At 40.4% G+C, this 22,707-nt stretch overlaps 1 protein-coding gene across 15 annotated transcripts in view; it reads right to left on the reverse strand.

The window, feature by feature from the left end:
* slc36a4 (solute carrier family 36 member 4) overlaps positions 1-22,707 on the reverse strand; it is a 450,045-nt gene that overhangs the window by 395,650 nt on the left and 31,688 nt on the right. For 14 of the 15 annotated variants that reach the window (XR_005944434.1, XM_041199221.1, XM_041199220.1 and 11 more), the window contains 2 exons: positions 20,487-20,714; positions 16,257-16,355 (listed from right to left, as the gene is read on the reverse strand). Coding sequence is in view for 14 of the 15 variants with exons in the window: in XM_041199221.1 (XP_041055155.1) it covers positions 16,257-16,355; positions 20,487-20,714 (327 nt within the window). In the remaining variant the exon portion in view is untranslated. Of the gene's footprint in view, positions 1-9,856; positions 9,870-16,256; positions 16,356-20,486; positions 20,715-22,707 lie in introns of all 15 variants that reach the window. The other variant, XM_041199235.1, reaches the window with a different exon arrangement.

Here is a 22,707-nt window from a genome sequence, read left to right on the forward strand (position 1 = left end):
GGACTCTTAATTTGTGGTCTTAGAATTTGCTTAAAAACATCAGTAGCATGATGGTTACGCATATATCTCTGAGTTATGGCACTTAAAGACTCCAGTGCTTTGCCTAAGCTTTGGTTCTTATCAGAGAAAACATCTTGGGATGTTCTGAAAGTGCCATAGAATCTTGAATCTTAGAAATTTACAGCAAGGAAGCAGGCCGGTCAGCCCATCGAGCCCTTGCCAGCCAACAAGGAATCACTCAATCTAATCCCACAATCTAATCCCACATTCCAGTTCTTGGTCAGTCGCTTTGTAAATTACGGCACTTTAAGTGCACATCCAATGTTTTGAGGGTTTCTGTTTCAACCTTCTTTGTAGGCACTGAGTTCCATTACTCCACTGCCCTCTGGGTAGAAAAAAAATTCTCCTCAAATTCCCCCTAAACCTTCTACCTCTTACCCTAAATGTATACAGCCTAATTATGGAGCTCTCAACCAAGAGGAATTAGGCTTTTCTATCACTCTGATCTAGATCCCTCAAAGTTGTATACATTTCAATTAGGCCTCCTCCCCACCTCCTTTGTTCCAAAGTAAGCAATCCGAGCCTATCCAATCTTTTCTCATAACGAAAGTTCTCCAGTCCAGGCAACACCCTCAAATTTCCTCTGTACACTCTGTAGTGCAATCACATCTTTCCTATAGCACGGTGGCCAGAACTGCATGCAGTACTCCAGCTGTGGCCCATGCAGCTCCAGCAAAACCTCCCAGTTCGTGTATTGTGTCTTGGCTAATAAAGGCAAGAGTTCCATATGCCTTCTTCACCAACTTATCTAGCTGGTGAAAGATAATCATACGTTAGCTCTAATTCTTGCTGCACCGATGCTGCCTGACCTGAGTATTTACAGCACTCCAAAGTCCCTCTAGGCTTCTCAGTATCCTTCAATTTATTGTGCATTCCTTTACCATGTCAGCCTTCCTCAAATGCATTAACCTTACAGTCTGTGGACTGAACTCCACTTACCACGCTTCTGTTCAAATGACCAGACCATTGATTTCTCCCTGCACTCTACAGCTTTCTTTCACAGAATTGTTACAGTACAGAAGGGAGCTATTTGTCCCTTTGTGTCTGCTTCAGCTCTCTAAATGAGCAACTCACCCAATGCCGTTCCCCCGCCTTCTCCCAACAACCCTGCACATTCTTCCTTTTCAGATAATAATCCAATTCCCTTTTGAATGTCTCAATTGGCCTTGCCTCCACCACACTCTCAGGCAATGCATTCCACATCCTAAGCACTCACTGCATGAAGTTCCTTGTGTCTCCATTGTTTCTTTTGTCAGTTATATTAAATCTGTGCCCTTTTGGTCTAGGGGGGATTGGAGGGCAAGGGCATTAGAAATGAATTAAATGAATATTTTGCATTCAAAAAGACAGAATCAAGAGCAACTGGATGCGCTTTTCAGGGAGTATGTGGGCATAGATCAATAAACAAAAAGGTAGAATTTATGTGCCTCAGGAGACTTTACACATTCTTACAAACCCTCATGCATTCATAAGGCATTCCATCAGGGAGCTTGTTCCACCTCAGCCACAGCCCCATCAATAAATCAGTGTACCTCGCTTGTCACTGGCTAGATACAGGCAGCAGGTTTTCAGTGGCTTTCTAGAATGTCCTTTAATGCAGGAACTTTACTCTCAAGTCACAACAAACAGCATGCAATGCAGCATTCCGCAAAAGCAGGATCATGATTATACACTTTGCCAGAGGTTTAAGCAAATCATAGCTTGGAGCAATGATCTTACTTTGTTTCTGCCAAACGATGCAAGTCTGGGAAGTGACGCAAGGATGCCCATCATGACCAATCCCCAGGATTAGCAAGTCAAACCACTGGCACGTTATTACCTAAAAACAGTTCCCTCAATCTCTCCATATACTTGCCTGCCGCTTCTTCCACAGAGTATGGGATTAATTCTGACCACGTGGTTACTCAGAATGGAGATCTTGGAAAGCAGAAAGTTCCACTAAAGTCTATATGTACAGATTCTTGAAGAGGATGAGTTGCTTATTACAGGAGCCGATAAGCTAGTGGCTTCAGCTGATGTCAGGCTTCTGGGACACCCGGTCCTAAGCAGCAGGGAGCTATGCCACCAAAGAGTCACCAGGCTGCCATCTGATAAATGATGTGGCATGTGCCTGGCAGACCTCAACCATCACGAGGAAGGCCAGGATGGGGCCTACTTCCCAGGCTAAGGGGAAAGAACATTGAAACTTCCAATTTCTGATCTGAGAGAGTAACACGTAGCCTGCTTATTACCAGGGATTCCATGACACTTTGCATGAACAAACTGGTGTTAATATCTAATAGCTTCTGTTGATGGATGTTAAATATCTAGTTTAAGCAAATAAGGTGAACAGGTGTTGGGTATTGATTAGTTAATCATACTCATGTATATAAAGAAGTCAATAATCACGTTTCTTTTTGAATTTTTAAAATTTCCTTTAACATTTGACTTTATTTTGCGGTATCCCTTTTAAAAGGCTGCCTTTTAATTTGTCCCTTACTTTTGTTACTTTATTTTGATTGGTTGCTCAGCAGAGTATAAAGAAGTCTGCCAGGGTGGGTGTTGCAGTGGAGAAGTAAGCTCTGTGACAAGCAATAAACAGTCTCCATTAAAGCATCCTAGTCTCAGTGCCTTCTTCACAACCAGGGTTGGAAGCCACATGTGGCCTCATATCTGCTCAGTGTGGCAGGGCTAGGTGCACCGAATCCACCAACAGATCCTCTCTCCCTGAATCAAACACAAAATTTTGGACCACACACTACATCTGCCCATTCTCGCACAGAAAAATTTCAAGTACACAGAGCACATTTTGAGGTCATGAGTGGGGCTGAACTTGAGTGTGAAAGTGTAATCAATTTGCAAGAGTTGGCATGTTCTTAGTTGTAAAATGCATCTCGCCATAAAAGCTATGACAGCAATGATCACCACACAATCCCAGTGAAAGCAAAATCTTGTCTCCAAAGTGAGACCATCCTCCATTGTGTAGTACTACAAAGTCCACTGCAAATTGGGACAGAATGACAGACCTAGCAGCCCAAATGCTCATTCCACACTGTGCATCATTAAGTCCAGCTATCACATTATGCAGCCACGTACCTCAGCTCATCGACACACACTTCAATCAGCAGGGCAAGGGATCTAACTGTGGCTCAATGTGCACTGTAGCAAGCATGCCATGAGAAAGTACAGGCATACCTCAGAGCTCAGAAGATGGTTCTAGCCTGGTGAAACTACAAGAGGCATAACCTTTATGCTAAATATCAAAAGCTGGCTTTTTTTTTTGAAAAATATTCTTTATGGCTTGTGAGCATTGCTAGCAAGCCCAGCATTTGTTGACCATCCATAATTGCACCAAGAAGGTGGTGGTGAGTCACCATCTTGAACCGCTGCAGTCCATCTGGTGTTAACCCACTGTGCTGCTTGGAAGGAAGTTCCAAGTTTTTGTGAAATAGTTCCAACTCAGGATGGTGTGCAAATTGGAGGGGAACTTACAGATGGTGGTGTTCCCATTCATCTGCTGCCCTTGTCCTTGGCAAAGGACACAATTTTAGAAGCTACTGGAAGGCAGCTTGGAGAGTTGCTGCAGTTATATATGATAACAGTGCTGCCAATGTGTGCCATTGATGAAGGGAGTGAATTTTAAGTTAGTGAATGGCGTGCCTATCAGGCAGCCTGCATTGACTTGGATGGTGTCAAGTTCCTTGAGTGCAATTGGATCTACACTCACCAATGCAAATGGAGAATATTCCATCACATGCCTGACTTGTGCCTTGTAGATTGTGGACAGGCTTTGGGGAGTCAGGAAGTAAGTTATTCGCTGCAGAATTCCCAGCCTCTGTCCAGATCTTGTAGCTAGATTATTTATATGGCTGGAACTATTAAGTTTCTGGTGAATCCTAATCTCCAGGGTGTTGATGTTGGGGGATTCAGCAATGGTAATGCTATTGAACATCAAGGGTTGAGTCTCTCTTAAAAGGTGGTTATTGCCTGCCACTTGTGTGGCACAAATGTTACTTGCCACTTATCAGCCCAAGCCTGACCATTGTCCAGATCTTGTTGCATATGGACCAAGGACTGCTTCAGTATCTGAGGAGTCACAAATGGTACTGAACACTCTGCAATCATCAGCAAACATCCCATTTCTGAGCTTATGATGGATGTAAGATAATTGAAGATGGCTGGACCAAGGACACCAGCCTGTGGAGCCCATGCAATGATTTCCTGGGGCCAGGATGATTGACCTGCAACAACCACAACCCTCTTTCTCTGTGCTAGGTTTTACTGTAACCAGTAGAGAGTTTTACCCTCAATTTCCATTGACTTCAATTTTGCCTGAGCTGTTTGATCCCACACTTGGTCAAATGCTGCTTTATGTTAAGGGCTATCACTCTCAACTCACCTATTGAATTCAGCTCTTTTATCCATGTTGGGCCGAGGCTGCAATAAGGTCAGAAGCCAAGTGGTCTTGGCGTAACCCAAACTAAGCATCGTTGAGGAGGTTATTGCCAAGTAAGTGCTGCTCAATAGCACTGTCGATGACAGCTTCCAGCACTTTACTGATGATCGAAGGTAGACTGATATGGCAGTAACTGACTGGATTGGATGTGTCTTGTGTTTTGAGCTGGGCAATTTTTCACATTATCAGGTCGATGCTAGTGTGGCAGCTGTACTAGAACAACTTGGCTAGGGGCACAAGGCTTATCACTGCCAGGATGTTGTCAGGGCCCAAAGCCTTTGCCGTATCCTGTGCCTTCAACTGTTTCTTGATATCATGTGGAGTGAATCAAATTGGCTCAAGGCTGGCATTTGTGATGCTGGGGACTCCAGAAGGAGGCCGAGACTGATCATCCACTCCGCATTTCCGGCTGAAGGTGGTTGAAAATGCTTCAGCCTCTTTTCCACTGACATGATGAGCTCCCCCATCATTGAAGTTAGGGAGATTTGTGGAGCCTGCTCCTTTGGTTAGCTGTTTAAATGTCCACCACCATTCACGACTGGATGTAACAGTACTGCAGAGCTTGGACCTGATTCACTGGTTGTAGGATGGTTTAGCTCTGTCTATCAAATGTTGCTTCTGCTGCTTAGTCATGTAATCATGTGTTGGAGCTTCACCAGATTGGCATTTCATTTTTAGGCATACTTGGTGCTGCTCCTGCACTCTTCATTGAACCAGGGTAGATTCCCTGGCTTAGAGGTAATGGTAGAGCAATCGACATTCCAGGCCATGAGGTTAAAAATTGTAGTTGAATACAATTTTGCTGCTCATGGCCACTCAGCTATGAGCTGCTAGGTCTGTTCTGTGTCTATGGGGCGCAAAAGTAGGCCATTTGGCTTCTTCGAGTCTGCTTCACCATTTCATAGGATTATGGCCGATTTGATTGTGGCCTCAATTCCATATTCCCATCCTTTCATTCCCTTGTTAGTCAAGAATTTATCTACCTTTGCCTTAAAAATATTCAATGACCCTGCCTCCGCGGCTCCCTGGGGGTGAGTTCCAAAGACTCTCAACCCTCGGAAAAAGTTTCTCCTCATTCCCATCTTAAATGGGTGACCCCTTATTTTTAAACTGCGTCTTATATTTCTAATCTCTCTCACAAGGGGAAACATCATTTCAGCATCCACCCTGCCAAGTCCCCTCAGGATCTTATATGTTTCAATAAGATCACCTCTCATTCTTCAAAACTCCAATGGATATAGGCTCAGCCTGTCCAATCTTTCTTCATTCGGTAACCGCCTCCCCATCCCAGGTATCAATCAAGTGAACCTTCTCTGAACTGCTTCTAATGCATTTATATTTGTTCTTAAATAAGGAGACCAAAATTGTACGCTGTACTCTTGATGTGGTCTCAACAATACCGTATACAATTGTAGCAAAACATCCCTACTTTTATATTCCGTTCCCCTTCAATAAACAACAATATTCCAGTTTTCCTTCTTAATCACTTGCTGTACCTGCATACCAACCTTTTGTCATTCACGTACCAGAGCACCCAGATCTCTCTGTGCCACAGAGTTCTGTGATCTCTCTCCGTTTAAATGATATGCTGTTTTTCTATTCTTCCTGCCAAAGCAGATAAGTTCACATTTTCCCACATTATACTCCATTTGCAAATATTTGCCCACTCAATGTATTTATATCCTTTTGCAGACACCTTATGTCCTCTTCACAACTTACTTTCCTACCTATCTTTATGTCATCAGTAAATTTAGCAACCATACGTTCGGTCCCTTCATCCAAGTCATTGATATAAATTGTAAATAGGTGAGGTCCCAGCAATGATCCGTGTGGCACTCTACTCATCACGTCTTGCCAACCTGAAAACGACCCATTTATGCCTACTGTTTCCTTCCCAATCCTCTATCCATGCTAATATTCTACCCCCAACGACATGAGTTCTTATTTTGTGAATTAACTTTGATGTGGCATCTTGTCAAATGCCTCCTGGAAAGCTATCCACAGTTTCCTTTTATGCACATTGTTTGTTACTTCCTCAAAGAACTCCAGTAAATTAGTCAAACATGATTTTCCTTTCATAAACCCAGGTCAACTCTGCCTGATTACACTGAGACTTTCTAAGTGCCCCGCTTTAACCTCCTCAATAATAGATTCCAGCATTTCCCTATGACAGATGTTAAGGCAACTAGCCTGTAGTTTCCTGCTTTCTGTCTCCCTCTTTTCTTCAAGGGAAGATTGTGGCGTAATGGTAATGTCACTGGACTAGCAATCCAGAGGCCCAAGATAATTCTCTGGGGACACTGGTTCAAATCCCACCATGGCAGCTGGTGGAATTTAAATTCAATTAATAAAATCTGAAATTGAGACCTACTCTCAGTACTAATGATCATGAAACCATTGTCGATTGTTTTAAAAACCCATTTGGTTGACTACTGTACACAGTACTCCAAGGTTGAACCAAAGCTTGATACAGATTGACTAACCTGGTCTGGACTGGCCTGGCCTACATGACACCAGACCCTCAGCAATGCTGCTGACTCTCAACTGCCCTCTGAAATGGCCTAGCAAGCCACTCAATTCAAGGGCAATTAAGGACGAGCAACAAATCCTGGCCTCATCAACGATGCCCATATCCCATGAAAGGATAAGTAGAGTCATGTTCACTATTTTACAATTTGATGGGACTTTTCCAGAATCCAGGGAATTTTGGAAAATTAAAACCAATGCATGGACTATTTCAGTAGCCACTTCCTTTAAGACCCTAGGATGAAGTCCATCAGGACCTGGGGACTTGTCAACTTTTAGTTCTTATAATTTTTTCAGTACCCTTTCCCTGTTGATTGTAACTGTTTGAAGTTCTTCCTTCCATTTCACCTCCTGATTCTCAATTATTTCTGGGATATTATTTGTATCCTCTACAGTGAAGACAGATGTAAAATATTTGTTCAATTCATCCATCTCCTTATTTTCCATTATTAAATCTCCAGACATGGATTACGACACAGCACTTGAACTCCTCCCATCTTTCCTTATCTAAATCTACCATGGTACCGCCCTATTCCCTTCTCCCTCATATGCTTAGCTAACTTCCCCTTAAATGCATCTGTACTATTTGCTTCAGCTACTCCCTGTGATAGAGAGTGCCACATTCTCACTGTCTGGGTAAAAAATTTCTTCTGAATTCCCTATCGATCTCTTGATGACTATCTTATATTGATGGTCTCCAGTTATGCTCCTCCAATAAAGTGGAAACATTTTCTCTGTACCAACACTTTCAAAATTTTAAAGGCCTCTATTAGATCACCCCTCAGCTTTCTCTTTTCAAGAGAAATAATGCCCAGTGTGTCAATCCTTTCTTAAAACGTGCACCCAGGCTTGTAAATCATCTCTGCACTTTCTCCAGTGCTTCTATACCTTTTCATAACATGGTGACCAGAACTGTACACACTACTCCAAGTGTGGTTGAACCAAGGCTTGATACAGGTTTAGCATAACTTCCCCATACAATTTCAATTCTATCCTTCGAGAAAATTTTTTAATGAGCGCTGATTCATCAGTTAAGGGAGATTGGCAGGTGGTAATCAACAGTTTCCCTGTCCATGTTTGATGATGCCATGAGGCACATGGAGTCCGGAGTCAATTTTGAAAACTTGCAGGGGCAACTCCCTCCTAACGGTATACCAAAGGGCCACCAAGGAACAGGACATACCCAGAAATGGTGATTGAGGAGCCAGGGACATTCACTGTAAGATGTGGTTCAGTGAATGCGACCATGTGCTTGACCAATTTGTGGGGCGGCTCTCCCAATTTTGGCATAAGCCTTCATATTAGTAAGGAGTACAGGGCCAACTAGGCAGAGTGTGCATTATAGTTTCCAGTGCCTAGACTGATGCCAGATGGTCTGTCCAATTTTACTCCTTTTTGACTTTATGGCGGTACAATTGACAGGTTAGCTAGTCCATTTCAGAGGGTATTGCTGGGGATCTGGAATCACATTTAAGTATAACAACGGCAGATTTCCTTTCCTAAAGGACATTAGTGAACTAGATGGGTTTTATGACAATCACCATTACTGGAGACTGACTTTTAATTCCAGATTTATTGACCAATTGAGTTTAAAGTCCACCAGCTGCTCTGGTAGGATGTGAGCTCATGTCCCAGGAGCATTAGCCTGCGCCTCCAGATGACAAGTCCAGTAACATTACTGCGTCATCACCATGCCTCTAAAAAGGGCCAGAATGAAACAATTCCACAACCATTAGACCAGAACAAAGCTCTCTAAACCTTTCAGGCTAAATGAAAATTGTGGTAGACAGCCAGCAAACAACAAGAGAAACAGGCTCCATGAACACTGCTATCCTCTACCATGGCAGAATCAAGCATGAATGTAAAGGACAAGGCAGAACTTTTTTTGGGCATCACAGCTTTCAACTAATTCAGTTCACCTCATGTCAAGAAGTGACTAAGTGCACGGGACACAGCAAAGACCATGAACCTTGACAAAATCTAGGCTGTGAAATCCCTGCCAAGCTGTTCTAGTGCAAACATGGCCCTGACATTTACCTGACAACATATATGATTGCCCAAGTACTGCCAAACCACAAAAAGATAAATAAAACCCAGCCATTATCATGTAGCCAGCTCCCTCCCAATCATCAGTAAAATGATGGAAGTAAAATCAATCATGCTTCATACTTCACTTACGCAATGATAACCTGTTAACCTATGCTTATTTGACCTCTGAAGAACCACTTGGCTCCCAAATTCCTTACAATCTTTATCCAAACTTGAATGCTGGAAGAGAGTGGAGAACTTTCAGGACCAAGACTTTCGCTCCACCCCTTAGAAAGGAATGGGGTGACTTGACAACTTTGTCAATTTCCTCAAAGGAATGCCAAATTAGCAATTTTCTTCTAAACTTCATCAGATATTCAACTTCATAGATAATGCTTTGAAAGAATTTAACCAGAAAGCTGTTTTCAGGCCTCTGAGTTTCATCCAGAGCCTTTAGGGAAAAGCAGAACTACAGGATAATTAGATAAATCTGACAACTTCCACTTTAAAAAGATAGATTTTTGTAAAAAAGTGAAAAAAGCTCACATTTAATTTAATTGAGGAAGTGGCAAAGTTCAATTATTTGCTGTTGCTACTACATGCTTGTTTTATTCTGGTTTAACAGATTTGCTTGGCAGTTCAAATTCAAAACAAGGTTGTGTGTTCCGTCACCTTGCTAGTTTTGAAGACAAGGAGGATATGATGGAAATGCAGGATGAATATCTGAAGTAATTTTTAAAAAGGTTCTCTTTCCAATTTTCTCAGCATACTACCTAGATATCAAAGACGTAGAGGTCTAATTCTCACCTGAACAGATTGTCTGAAACACAGAAGTCATAAACCTGAGATTAAACGTTAAACATGCATTAAACTCTAGTTTAAATTATTAAAACCTTTAGCCTATTAAAATGTACTAAACATGTTAAATAAATCAAAGTATTTAAATACATTTCCTCCAAACATAGAAATATTTCAATTAATACAGAAGACACCCTGACTCATTCTGCCTTCTTGCTTTGGAAAGCATTCAGTGGCTGTGGAAATAAACCATCCACCTTTAAAATCAAATCGCATCATTTGGTAAATATGCAGCAACAAATGCTCCTATTCATTTTAACTACGAAGCACTGTAATGAACACAGCACTGGACTTAAAACATACTCGCTTTTTTCAGTTCTCATCACCGAATATGTCACACATTTACTTTTTAGTGGGATGCTTAACAGCTATACTTAGTCAAAATAATTTTATGGCAAATAATGGAGTATTATAGGGAAGACAGCAGCATCCAGGAGAACAAGATGGTGTGTAAAGGCAATGAGAGGCTGCGAAGAGTCATTGTTAGGTGCAGAACTAAAGGGAAGAAAATGGTATTGCAAGACTTACTAGCAGTAAGTATATTACTCAGCAAATTTAGTAAGTCTCACAGTTCTTAGTACTTTTGAAATGTATCACTATTTTAATGTCAGGCCAATTTATGCACAGCAAGGTCCCACGAACTGTAATGTGATAATGACCTACTTAGGAACATGAATTTAGAACCTTCAGCCTATTCTCCAATTGAATGAGATCAAGGCTGATTTGTAACCTAATTCTATATAGCTGCCTTTACACCATATCCCTTAGTGCATTTAGTTAAAAATCGATCAATTTCAGATTTACGATTGATCTCGTATCATTGCTGTTTGCAAAATAGCTTTCCAAAACTTCTACCACCATTTGAGTGAAGAAGTGTTTCCTAATTTCACTCCTGAAAGGACTGGCTCTAACTTTTAGACTAATGGGGGATTGTAAGAAAAGTACTGCAATAATCATGGGAGATTTTTATAGATTGGATGATTTAAATTGGCAAAGGTAACCTTGTGAATGAATTTACTGGGTATATTAAGGAGAGTTTCTTAGAACAATACATTCTGGAACCAAACAGGGAACAGGCTATTTTAGACTAGGTTATGTGTAATGAGACAGGATTAATTAATGAGATCATAGTAAAGGATCTTCTTGATAAGGGTGATCATAACATGATGAATTTCACAATCAGTTTGAAGGCAAGAAAGGTGAGTCTAAAACTAGATTCTTAAAATTTGAATAATGGCAATTAGAAGGGTGTGAAAACAAAATTGGCTAAAGTAGAACAGGAAAATAGGTTAAATGGTAAGACAGCAGAGAAACAGTGGTAGGCATTTAAAAAGAGATGTTTCTTAACTCTCAACAAAGATATGTTCCATTGAGGAAGAAAGATTCTAGCAAAAGAATGCACCACCTGTGGCTAACTAAGGAAGTAAGCATGTGGGTACAGCAAGCAATTAAGGCGGCAAATGGAATGCTGATCTTTATTGCAAGAGGGATAGAATATAAAAGTAGGGAAGCCTAGCTAAAATGACACAGTACACTGTATCCCTGGAGTACTGCGCACAGTTTTAGTCTCCTTACTTAAGGAGGGATATACTTGCATTTGCTGACGACATAAAGATAGGTAGGAATCTAAATTCTGATGAGGACACAAGGAGGCTACAAAGGGACATGGATAGGTTAAGTGAGTGGGCAAAGATCTGGCAAATGGAGTGTAATGGGGGCAAATGTGAAACTATCCATTTTGGTAGGATGAATAAAAAAGATTATCTAAATGGCGAGATTGCAGAGCTCTGAGATTCAGAGAGATCTGGGTGCCCTAGTGCATGAATTACAAAAGGCTAGTATGCAGATACAGCAAGTAATTAGGAAAGCTAACAGTGTTATCATTTATGGTGAGGGGAATTGATCACAAAAGTAGGGAGGTTATGCTTCAGTTGTACAGGGCACTTGTGAGACCACATCTGGAGCACTGTGTACAGTATTAGTCTCCTTATTTAAGATATAAATGCATTAGCAGTTCAGAGAAGGTTTACTAGACTAATACCAGGAATGGGTGGGTTGTCTTATGAGGAAAGGGTGGACAGGTTAGGCTTGTATCTACTGTATCTAATTTAGAAGATTAAGAGGCGACTTAATTGAAACCTTTAAGATCCTAAGGGGTCTTGACAAGTTGGATGTCGAGAGGATGCTTCTTCTTGTGGGAGAATCTAGAATTAGGGGGTCACTGGTTTTAAAAAAAAGTGGTCACTCATTTAAAGAGGAGAAATTTTTTCTGAGTTGTGGGTCTTTGGCACTCTCTTCCTCAAAAGCCAGTGGAAGCAGAGCCTTTTAATATTTTTAAGGCGCAGCTAGATAGATTCTTGATTAACAAAGGGGTGAAAGGTTATCAGGGGTAGGGAGGAATGTGGGGTTGAGGCTATATCCAGATCAGCCATGATCTTAAGTGGCAGAGCAGGCTCAAGGGGCCGAGTGGCCTATTCCTGCTCCTAATTCATATGTTCGTATGATTCCTGGGATGATGGGGTTGTCTTATGAGAAAAGGTTGAGCAGGTTGGGGCTATACTCACTTAAGTTTAGAAGAGTGAGAGATAATCTTATTGAAACATGTAAGATTCTGAGTAGGCTTGATAGGGTAGATGCTGAGAGGATGTTTCCCCTTGTGGGGGAATCTAGAACTGGAACACAGTTTCAAAATAAGGGGTGTCCCATTTAAGACGCAGATGAGGACAAGTTTCTTCTCTCAGTTGTTTGTCTTTGGAATTCTCTTCCACAGAGAGCAGTGGAGGCTGCTTCATTGAATAAATTCAAGGCGGAGTTAAACAGATTTTTGATCCACAAGAGAGTCAAGGATTATTGGTGGGCAGGCAGGAGAGTGAAGTTAAAGCCACAATTAGAGCAGCCATGATCTTACTGAATGGTGGAGCATGCTCGATAGGCTAAATAACATACTCCAGCTCTTATTTCTTTTGAACTTATGATGCCCCATAGTCCTGGACTCCCTAGTCCAAGCAAAAATAGTTTCCCTCTATTTATGTGATCTGTTCTTTTTCCTAATCTATTCTTTTTAATATCTCGAAAACTTGGATTGAATCATCCCATAACCTTTTAAAATTCCAGGGATTCCAACCCTGGTTTGCATAATCTATCCTCTCAATTTAATCCTTGGAGTCCAGGTATCCTTATAGTAAATCTACTTTACATGCCCTCCAAGGTCAATGTATCCTTCCTATGGCATATTGCCCAGAACCCCTCAGTACTCCAGGCGTAGTCTAACCAGCTTTAAATGATGTTGTTTGACAGATAAATTTTGACCAGATCATAGGGGAGAACTCCCTGACTCTTCTTTGAAATGGTGTCATGGATCTAAAGCCACCTCATCAGGACAGATTAGGCTTGATTTAACATCTTCTCTAAAAGGCAGCACCTCAAACAAAGCAGCACACTCTTTGTACTGGACCGAAATGTCACACTAGATTGTGCTCAAGCTTCTACAGTGGGACTTGAAGTCCACGGCTGAGGGAAAAAAAAATTGTATTTCTATAGTGCCTTGAACATAGTTAAACTTCCTAAGTCACCTTACAGGAGCATGGGCAAACAAAACTTGACACTGTGCCACCTATGGAGACATGAGGGCAAATGAACAAAACCTTGTCCAAAGAGTTGGGTTTTGAGAAGCATCGTAAAGGAGCAGAGAGGCAATGAGACAGAGGTTTAGAAAGGGAATTCCAGAACTCAGGGCCTAGGCAGCTGAAGGTACAGCCACAAATATCGAAGAATTAAAACCAGAGACGATCAAGTGACCAGAATTGGAAAAGCGCAAATATCTGAGGGTTGTAAGGTCAGAAAAGGTTACAGAGATAGTGAAGGGCGAGGCCATTTAATCATAACCAAAATGCATTTTGCCGTTCCTCGAGACATTGACTTGCCAACAGTCCACCATTAGATTGCGCAAGAGCCTATTTTTCTCCAATGAGTTTAAATAGTACAACTTGGCAAGATATTCAACCATGAAGATGTCAAGAAGATATAATCATTCTCAACGTTATTGGAATTTATTGTAAAATAGAGTAATAGTGGGATGTGTCTGTGTGTAAGACTTAATTGAATTAGTCTGGGCGCTTTGATCTAAGGAGAGAGATTAGGTTTGAAATGTTAATTAGATAAACATAGGGAAGTTTAAAAACATAGGTGTCAAGGGAACATTTGTATTTTGAAATAAACCAGACTAGATTGTTCTCGCGAGAAGTGAAAGGTGTCACCTAGCCAGGTGAAGTTTAGAAACAGTGTGTTTATTTTTCCCAAAGATTACTGGTAAAACTTAGTGCTATGAGAGGGTTTTATTATCAGGGAGATAAAGTCCCCAAAGACATAGTGAAACAATGGGCATTCAAAGGGGAAAATATGTATAAAGGATCAAAGGCTGTTCATCAGGGAAGGCATTTTTAAGATCTTACAAGTGTGTGAAGAGCCTTCAGCATCTATGCCTCAAGCTGCTGTCCTCAAAGCATTGAAGTTAAGAAAACTCACTTGGAAGTCGAATTGTTCAGGGTATCATGTTTCTTTGCCTGGGACTTTTAAAATCTATATGATTTACTGTTACTGATGCTTTAACAAAACGGAGTTGGAATGATTAGAGGATTTAGAAGTTATCATAGTAGTAATTTGTAGATCTATGTACGTATTTAAAATCATTTCTCATTAATAAATGTTTAATCTAGTTTTATAAAAAAAAACCTACAATACTCAGCAGTCTTATTACTACTGAATTCAAGGCATGCATCTCAAAATTTATACAATTGAAAATTAGTTGTGGCAGTTGTTTCAAGTTTCCCTCTGGGATTTGAGCAGGTCAGCATTTACCATCAGCTGTGTCATAACAAAGAACATTACACAGAGTTAAGATTCCACTCTTAACCAGCATCCATAAATGTGCATTTGCCAGCAGTGGTCCCAGGATAACAATTAAGGACAGGAAACCGAGCTATGTTTCTGTGGTCCTAGCTTAGGGATCTTGAGGTCAATTAAAGCATCCTACTGCCATCCCAGATGAGATCAATTAATTCAGCACAGATGGAGAACCTTTTATCTTTTAAGTTTGTGATGCTCAATATCACACATGGTACATTCACCCATAAAGTCAGTTTGGGAACTCCTTTTTCTTACTCTAAATCTACAGACAGCTCTGGTTCATGTGGTTACTCAGTCAATGCCAGAATTCTTCGGGCCCAAGAACTATATTTCATTTGTTTGACAGGTATATAAATTTTATATTTAAAAAATAACTGCAGGAAAATCCTGCATCACAAGGCTTATTCCAGATTCAAATTCTTTGTGAAAAACAAGTGTCTAACTACAAATGCCATACTTATTTCAAATGAGTCAAGGCCATAAAGCCTATTAAATAAATTATTTCTTTACAGTAGCACAACTGAAAAGATGACTAAATGAGTCAAAATAAAGTTTGAAACATAATGAATAGAATTTCATGAAAAAGGCTGAAGTCCAGCCGTCGGCACAAAAATCAGGAAGAGACCCCACAGAAGGATGCAGGGAGGCATATTCACAGCAGTGGCCAATTAAGAGGCTGCTGCCAAGGTTGCCATCCCTATTAAGGATAGTGGACAGCCAAGAACTGCCACTGCTGAAGCTGCACCTACAGGATGAGGGCGCTTCAATAACCGGACCCGTCGAAGACAGTTAAATAATGTCTGGGAACGCCAGGATCAAACAGGAAACCCTGGTGATCAAGGAGTTTTGGGCGGGTGGCTGAGGACAGATGACATCGCTGCTACGAGGGCAGCCTTTACTGCACAGGGCCCCTCTGGACCCTTGAGTGCCTAAAATGGAGGTGGTACTCCCTGCCGGAACCAGCAGAGATGCCTTCAGGTTTCACTGAATAATCTCCCCAAGCCACCGCAACACGTGCAAAATACCATTGGATGTGGGAAGAAACCTTTAACTGGGCATTTAAGTTGCTTAACTGGGCTCCGGCAGGCTGCCAGCTTTTCCATCATTGGCAAAATGCTGAGGGCAGGAAGATATCCGGCATGTCCCCAGCATCTTCCCATGACATTTTCCTGTTCTGTTCTACTCGAACCACGTTGAAAATCGATTAAAATATAAAAGAACTACAATGTTTTCAAATGCTAATTATTTGTAACAACTCTTTAGTTTAGCACTTCACTACAAATTATCTTCATAGGCTGTACACATGAAGTAATCATCAGGTTTGCAACAATGGTTATAAGGCACTTAATGCCAAGTTTAAACTGATACAATAGCAACAGCAAAACATTTCACTACCTACACTTTGGATAAACAAGGTTATAGCAGCAGAGAATTTTTTACCTACCAACCCAATTCCTTCAAAAGCAAATATTGCAGACCCAAAGAAAAGTGGATATTTTTTCCAGCTGGCAACCAGAGGAAGCTTTCCTAGATGAGGCATGTCCTAAATGAAAAAAAGAACTAAGATTGAAGACTGAAATCTAAGCAATGCCAGAAACTTATACAAACTTTAGCTGGAATAAACATCATGTAAATCAAGAACTGACCAAAGATACATTCAAATATTGAAATACCCAAAGCTCATTCACATTTTAAACATGCACATCTCACAATTTCATATTAATAATCACAATGTACAATGCAAGGACTAAAATATTTAGATCCCTACTTTAGCTAGTTATTAAAGATTGATATTTTTCATCCATAAATTACAAAATTTGCCACCTGTGTTTTTTTTTAAATTGAGCTGTGCAAGTGAAAAGTTGATATCCACGGTCCCAGGACATGTGCAAAGCTGAAAAGAATAGTACAGATAGTTATCAAATGGCTCCAAACTTAGGTTTAAAAACCTGTATATTGAAGAAGAGAGAACAAAATGGGAGTCAAGGCAAATAAAAAGTTAATAGAAGAATGTGTGATGAGTTTTAAATCTCAAAATAATGAGGAACATAAGAGATAGCACGCAAAATCCGTAGTATAGGACATTGCTAAAATAAATTTGGCTTCTGGTCAAAAACTAGAAGGTATTCAAGATACACACCCAGTAAATAAATTGCACAAAAAGAATGCGCATTCATTACCTGGATAAAATCAGTGATATCTAACAAAAGGAAATTCTTATTGTTCAAAACTCAGACATGTTGGGGACGAAACTGATTTATACCAGTAGCACAAATGAAAAAGAGAGAACAGATTCACTGGGCCCATTTGACACTAACTGCCAAAAACCATTTTCATTTCTACTAAAGTATGAAACTACTCAAAGAAATCAATGCAGCAAGTTTGATTAGACCAATGGCACACCCACTTTTGTATTTCTGTGAAATGCTGATTACCATTACACTATTCTCTTGGTATACAAATGAATTTTGCCGTTTGTAGAAGTATGCATTTGCATTCGTTTTTTTTAAAGTAGAAACACAAGTAACATACATTACTTAGCATTTGGGAAGCATGATTCATTCAATGGTACACTGGTTCAGTGCATAAATTTCGCAGAAGAAATTTGCATTAAACCTTACCACCCTCACGCATCAGCAGAAAGTAAATGGTGGTGGTGATAGAGGGGGTGGTGGAGCTGTATTCCTCTCAAATAGATATGGTAACCTGACAAAGCACTTTAGGACATGTTGCTGTACCACTGGTCATAATAGCACTGGTACAATATTTTTAAAAAGTGCATCTATATAGCACTTTTCATAACCTCAGGATCTCTCAAAGCATTTTACAGCCAATGAAGTACTTCAAGTATCATCACTGTTATATGACACATGGCAACCAATTTGCACACAGCAAACTCCCACAACTGCAATATGATAACAACCACGTAATGTATTTTTGTGCTGTTGATTGAGATATGAATATCAGCCAGGACACCAAGGGTAGTTCCCCTGCTTTTCTTCAAAATAATGTAATGGGGTCTTTTATGTCAATTTTCAAAAACAAACAGGGCCTGGGTTTAACGTCTTGTAAATCATAAAGCAGCACCTTGGACAGTGAGGCACTATCTCAGTGCTGCACTTCTTCAATACTGCACTCAAGTGTCAGCCTGAACTTCTATGATCAATTCTCTGGAGTGTCTCAAACCCACAATCTTGTGACTTAGAGGGAGGAATACTACCTACTGTGCCACAGCTGATAAAATGCAGCACCAGATCATATAGCTTTGCAGTCTTGGAGAGCAGAAAAATTGGATGCAATTCATGAATGTCTTCAAAAGGTATAAGCTCCAAACACAGCTATTTCTGTTTTTGAGATTGATGAAGCTATCCAACCACTATAAAATGTGAATGTTACATTTTCTTATACAATAATATATAATAAATATTGTTGTAGTTGATTGAATATTTTCCTGATAAATGGCTCTCTCTAATCCTCTCCCACATTCAAAGTACATTTGTGAAACAGTAACAGTGCTATTTAGAACTGAAGTTCTGTTACTATCTGAACAATTAGGCTTGGAAAGCAAAGACAGCAAATGATGTCACCCTGGTAAGTACAAGTAGAGATTGTTTGAAAGCAAATATTATCAAAGTTAATGCCCAACCTGAGAATACCTGACGTTGATTAAAATGCATGGGTCCTTAGAAGGCTGAACACCCGAGCCCAACAGACAATGCATCAATTGTTCAAACAGTGCAGATTGAGGCAAATATATTGGTATGAGTACTCAACGAAGTTGATTCCAAAGAACAAAAAATGGAAAGTTCAGCACAGCAGGAGACAGGAACACATCAGTGCTCACCGCCAAGCAAAGTCTGCCCAAATAGGCCAAAGGAAAATCAGCAGGGGAGTGTATGTGATAGGTATAGCAGAAAAAAGCCAAGCAAGTTGAGGATGGAAGGCATTATTACAGAAACAATTACAGTAATTCAAAAGATACAGCAGTCTCGCAATTATGTCATGCATTTTGCAAATAGAACAAGGCAAGGGATTGAGAGAGAAAACAAAGCAAATCAATTGAAGTTAGATTAGTAAGGAAATGAAAACAAAAAACACTGACATTTCTTAATCACTAACAGGCTACCCAAATTATACTGAAAGTAGTTTGCATCTGCATTTGGAAGAGGGAAGAGCAGAAAATATTTTATATTGCTGTTTTAAGAATTGTTTTTTTATAAGGAGCAACAGTTGCAACACAATGGACAAGATATCCTAATTTTCTTGTGCATTTTCATATCGATACTATCCTTGACATATTAAGGATGCATTTTTGCATGATTCCTGTTAACAAGTATCAATAAATAGCTCAAAAACAAGGTGAAGCATCAGTTATTCCTGCTGTTGTCCTTACCTGATATTCTCTCTCATTCATTTTGTAACAATGATCACTGAATAGTGATGAGGAATCATACCTTTAAATTGCCCTGTTCTAATCCTAAAACACAGGCAAATGAAATATCCACACTGCTGTGATATTTAAAAACAGCTCGTTCATCAAAGGATAGGAATCAAACTTCATACTAATGGTTAATACAACTTCGTATCAAATGAAGGATTCTATTATCCAGTAATTATCAGTAATTTTCCTGTCAAAGTGACCTTGACAAAGGCAAACTTTCCAGCCTCATCCTTCTCAACCTGCATACAGCCTTTGACGCGGGTGACCACACCATCCTCCTCCAAGGCCTCCCCACTGTCGCCCAGCTGGGTGGGACTGCTCTCACTAGGTTCAAAACTCACCTAATTGCAGCCACAGAATTACTTGCAATGGCTTCTCTTCCTGCTCCCACACTGGTATTTCTGGATCCTTAGCCCCATCCTAATTCTCATCTACATGCAGTCCCTCTGCAACTTTATCTGAAACCACTGCAGTAGTTTTCACATGAACGCTGGCGACACCCGGCTCTACCTCACCATAACTTCTCTCTCAACTCCTCCAGACTGCTTCTCCGATGTCCAATACTGGATGAGCAAAAATTTCCTCCAATTAAACATGGGGAAGACGGACGCCATTCTTTCAGGCTCTACTCCAAACTCCATTCCCTAGCTACCATCCTTCTCCCTGGCAATAGCCTGATATTAAGTCAGACAACTTTTTTCACAACCTTGGTGCCACAGTTCACCCCAATGTGAACTTCCAACCACATATTCGTATCATCACTAAGGCCACCTATTTCCACCTCTAACATAAGCTGACTTCACCTCTGTGTCAGCTCATCTGCTGCTGAAACCTTCATTCATCCCTTTGTTAGCTATACTTGACTATTCCAACATATTCCTGGCTGGTCTCCCAAGTTCCACCCTCTATAAGCTTCAGGCCATCCGAAACTCTGCTACCTGTGATTTAACTCGCACTGTTACTTCTGTGCTCATTGACCTACATTGGCTCCTAGCCCAGCAACATCTTGATTTTAAAATTCTCATCCTTATTTTCAAATTCCTCCCCATGGATTCAGCCTTCCCCAGCTGTGTGATCACCTCCAGCTCCACAACCCTCCAAGATATCTGCACTTTGACACAGTTATATTATTACAAGACTTGAAATACTTAATATATCTGTTGAAATTATTAGGGACAGAATTTATCTGATCAACTGCGTGCATGCAATTTTTTTCCTGCAACTTTAACTTACCCTAATAATATACTGATAGATGATAATGAGACTGGCAGCCATTGAGAGATTCGCCAAAAAAGAAAATACTGCAAGGTACTTTAGATCACGAATAAACACAAAGATGATCAAAAATGGAAGCAAGCTGAGCATGTATATCCTCGAATCAACGTTCCACTCATCAGATGGGCTTCTGGTACTGTTCAGATCATTATAACTTGTATGATTCCTCAGAAAACCTTCCACTATCTGTGGAGATGAAGCATTGGTTAAGGAGAGGTTTCAGAATTAAACAAATCCATGAGCACAATTATTACATATATATTACTTAATAAATTGGTTAAAAGGTTAAAACATGAATGACTATAATAGAAAATTCAGTGGGTGTACAGGTTTATGGTGCCTAAACCAATTATATCAGCCTTGTAAATGAAATTATTCTACATAAAAAAGTGATCCATACATATGAGTGTTCTCATTTTCTCCCCCAATAGTTGGGTGTAACACTTCCTTTCAGGCATTTTCTTTACTTGCCTTTTTTGAATCCTTCCCAGTTAAATGCAGGATAGCTTTCAGCAATGCCACTCTGAAACCAAATAGATTCCACAAATCTGGTTTGCGATTCCCCCACTCACAAGGTTACCCAGCTTACTCCAACTGGCACCTATACACCACTGAATTTCCCAGCTGAGCAGTGGGGACAATCATTGACAATGAAGTGCATCTGGATGAGTGGGATGGAGATAGAAACATAGAAATAGGGTGCTACAAGATGATCTCAGAAACAGGTCTAGCTCTCTGTAGTAGTGATACAAAAAAGAATACAACATATACCAAGAATCGATTTCATAGGTTTCATATTCTCTGGGAAAAGGCCACCCAACATTCAACCTAGTTCTGTCATAATTTGTAAGCATGAGCCATAGTTCTACCTAATTTATTCAATTAGAATAATTTGTCCACATAAAACCTGATTTCAGTATCTTCCATTATTTTATAAAACTGAATCAAATTGCCTGAATCTATGCTTCACATCAACAGACCCAGCTATTCCAGGCTATCTGAATAGCTAATGCGCTAACAATTCCCCGACCCAAAAGAAACTTGAATAATACTCAGGACATCCCCATGAGAATACTAAACCTGCATTAACTAAAAGCCAAAACGAGCTTTTTCTCAGTGAAGATCTCATCTGAAACTTAAACACATACTCAAAAGGAGGGCCATACTCTTGTGTAAATTAACATCTGAAGATACAAGACGTCAGGGATACTCAGCAAGTCAGGTATCCTCTACGATGAGAATAGAGAAGGTAATGTTTTGAGCCCAGAAACAGTATTAAAATGGTTTTGAAAAATAATCTGAAGAGTTTTCCAGCATCTTTTTTCCTTATTTAACTCAGGTTCAAAGCAAGAGCCAGCCAAGGGCTCAAATCTGTTACCTGTGATTTAACTCAGCTCAAATCAGTGCAGTTTTCAAATATCTTGCACAAAATGAGATCTCGCCAAATGACCAAAATTCAAATGAGTCATAGAAGACTTAAATGGCCACTAACCCAGTTGAAAATAAATTGTTAAACAATGTCAGATTATACCACATTTTACTTTAAACTAACAGTTGGTCGAATTCAACAGCACATAATGGGCTGAATTTAACAGCTGTGGCAGTGGTCCCACTCACCAGCCAAAAAGCCAGGGGCAACCCCGCCATGCCAGTTTCAGAAGGTCCAATGTATGTCTAGCAGTTAAATACCTGGCATCAAGTTCTGTCCCTTTTAAGGGCGAGATCCTACTTCCAACAGCTGCCAAGCCAGTGGTGGCAGAATGAGGCCCTTAAGTGGCTCTTAATTGGCCACCTAAGGGCATCAATTGGCCTCTGGGCAAAAGGCCATCCCAAGCTTTTGCACCCCAAGTGAATTGCAGGAAGTCTGGAAGACAACGAGCACTCCACTCCCCACCTAATTCTACAGCTGCCATTACCCCCACCACCACCACCCACCCATCCCAGCCAGCTCCAGGTGTCTCCATTTTATGTAATGAGCTATTAATGGATCCCAGGAAAACTAATCTAGAAATCTATAACAAGACATGGAAGCTCCTCTCTACCAACCATCACCTTACAATAACTAAGCCATTAACCAGAATGTCTGTAGACTCGTATGCATTCTTCAAACTCACTTCCTCCTCTACTGCGACAGGATTCACCTTTTCAAGACAATGGAAGAAAACGGCTTCAATCACTG

The sequence above is a fragment of the Carcharodon carcharias genome, chromosome 11 (assembly GCF_017639515.1).
Source record: "Carcharodon carcharias isolate sCarCar2 chromosome 11, sCarCar2.pri, whole genome shotgun sequence".
NCBI classification, from domain to species: Eukaryota; Metazoa; Chordata; class Chondrichthyes; order Lamniformes; family Lamnidae; genus Carcharodon; species Carcharodon carcharias.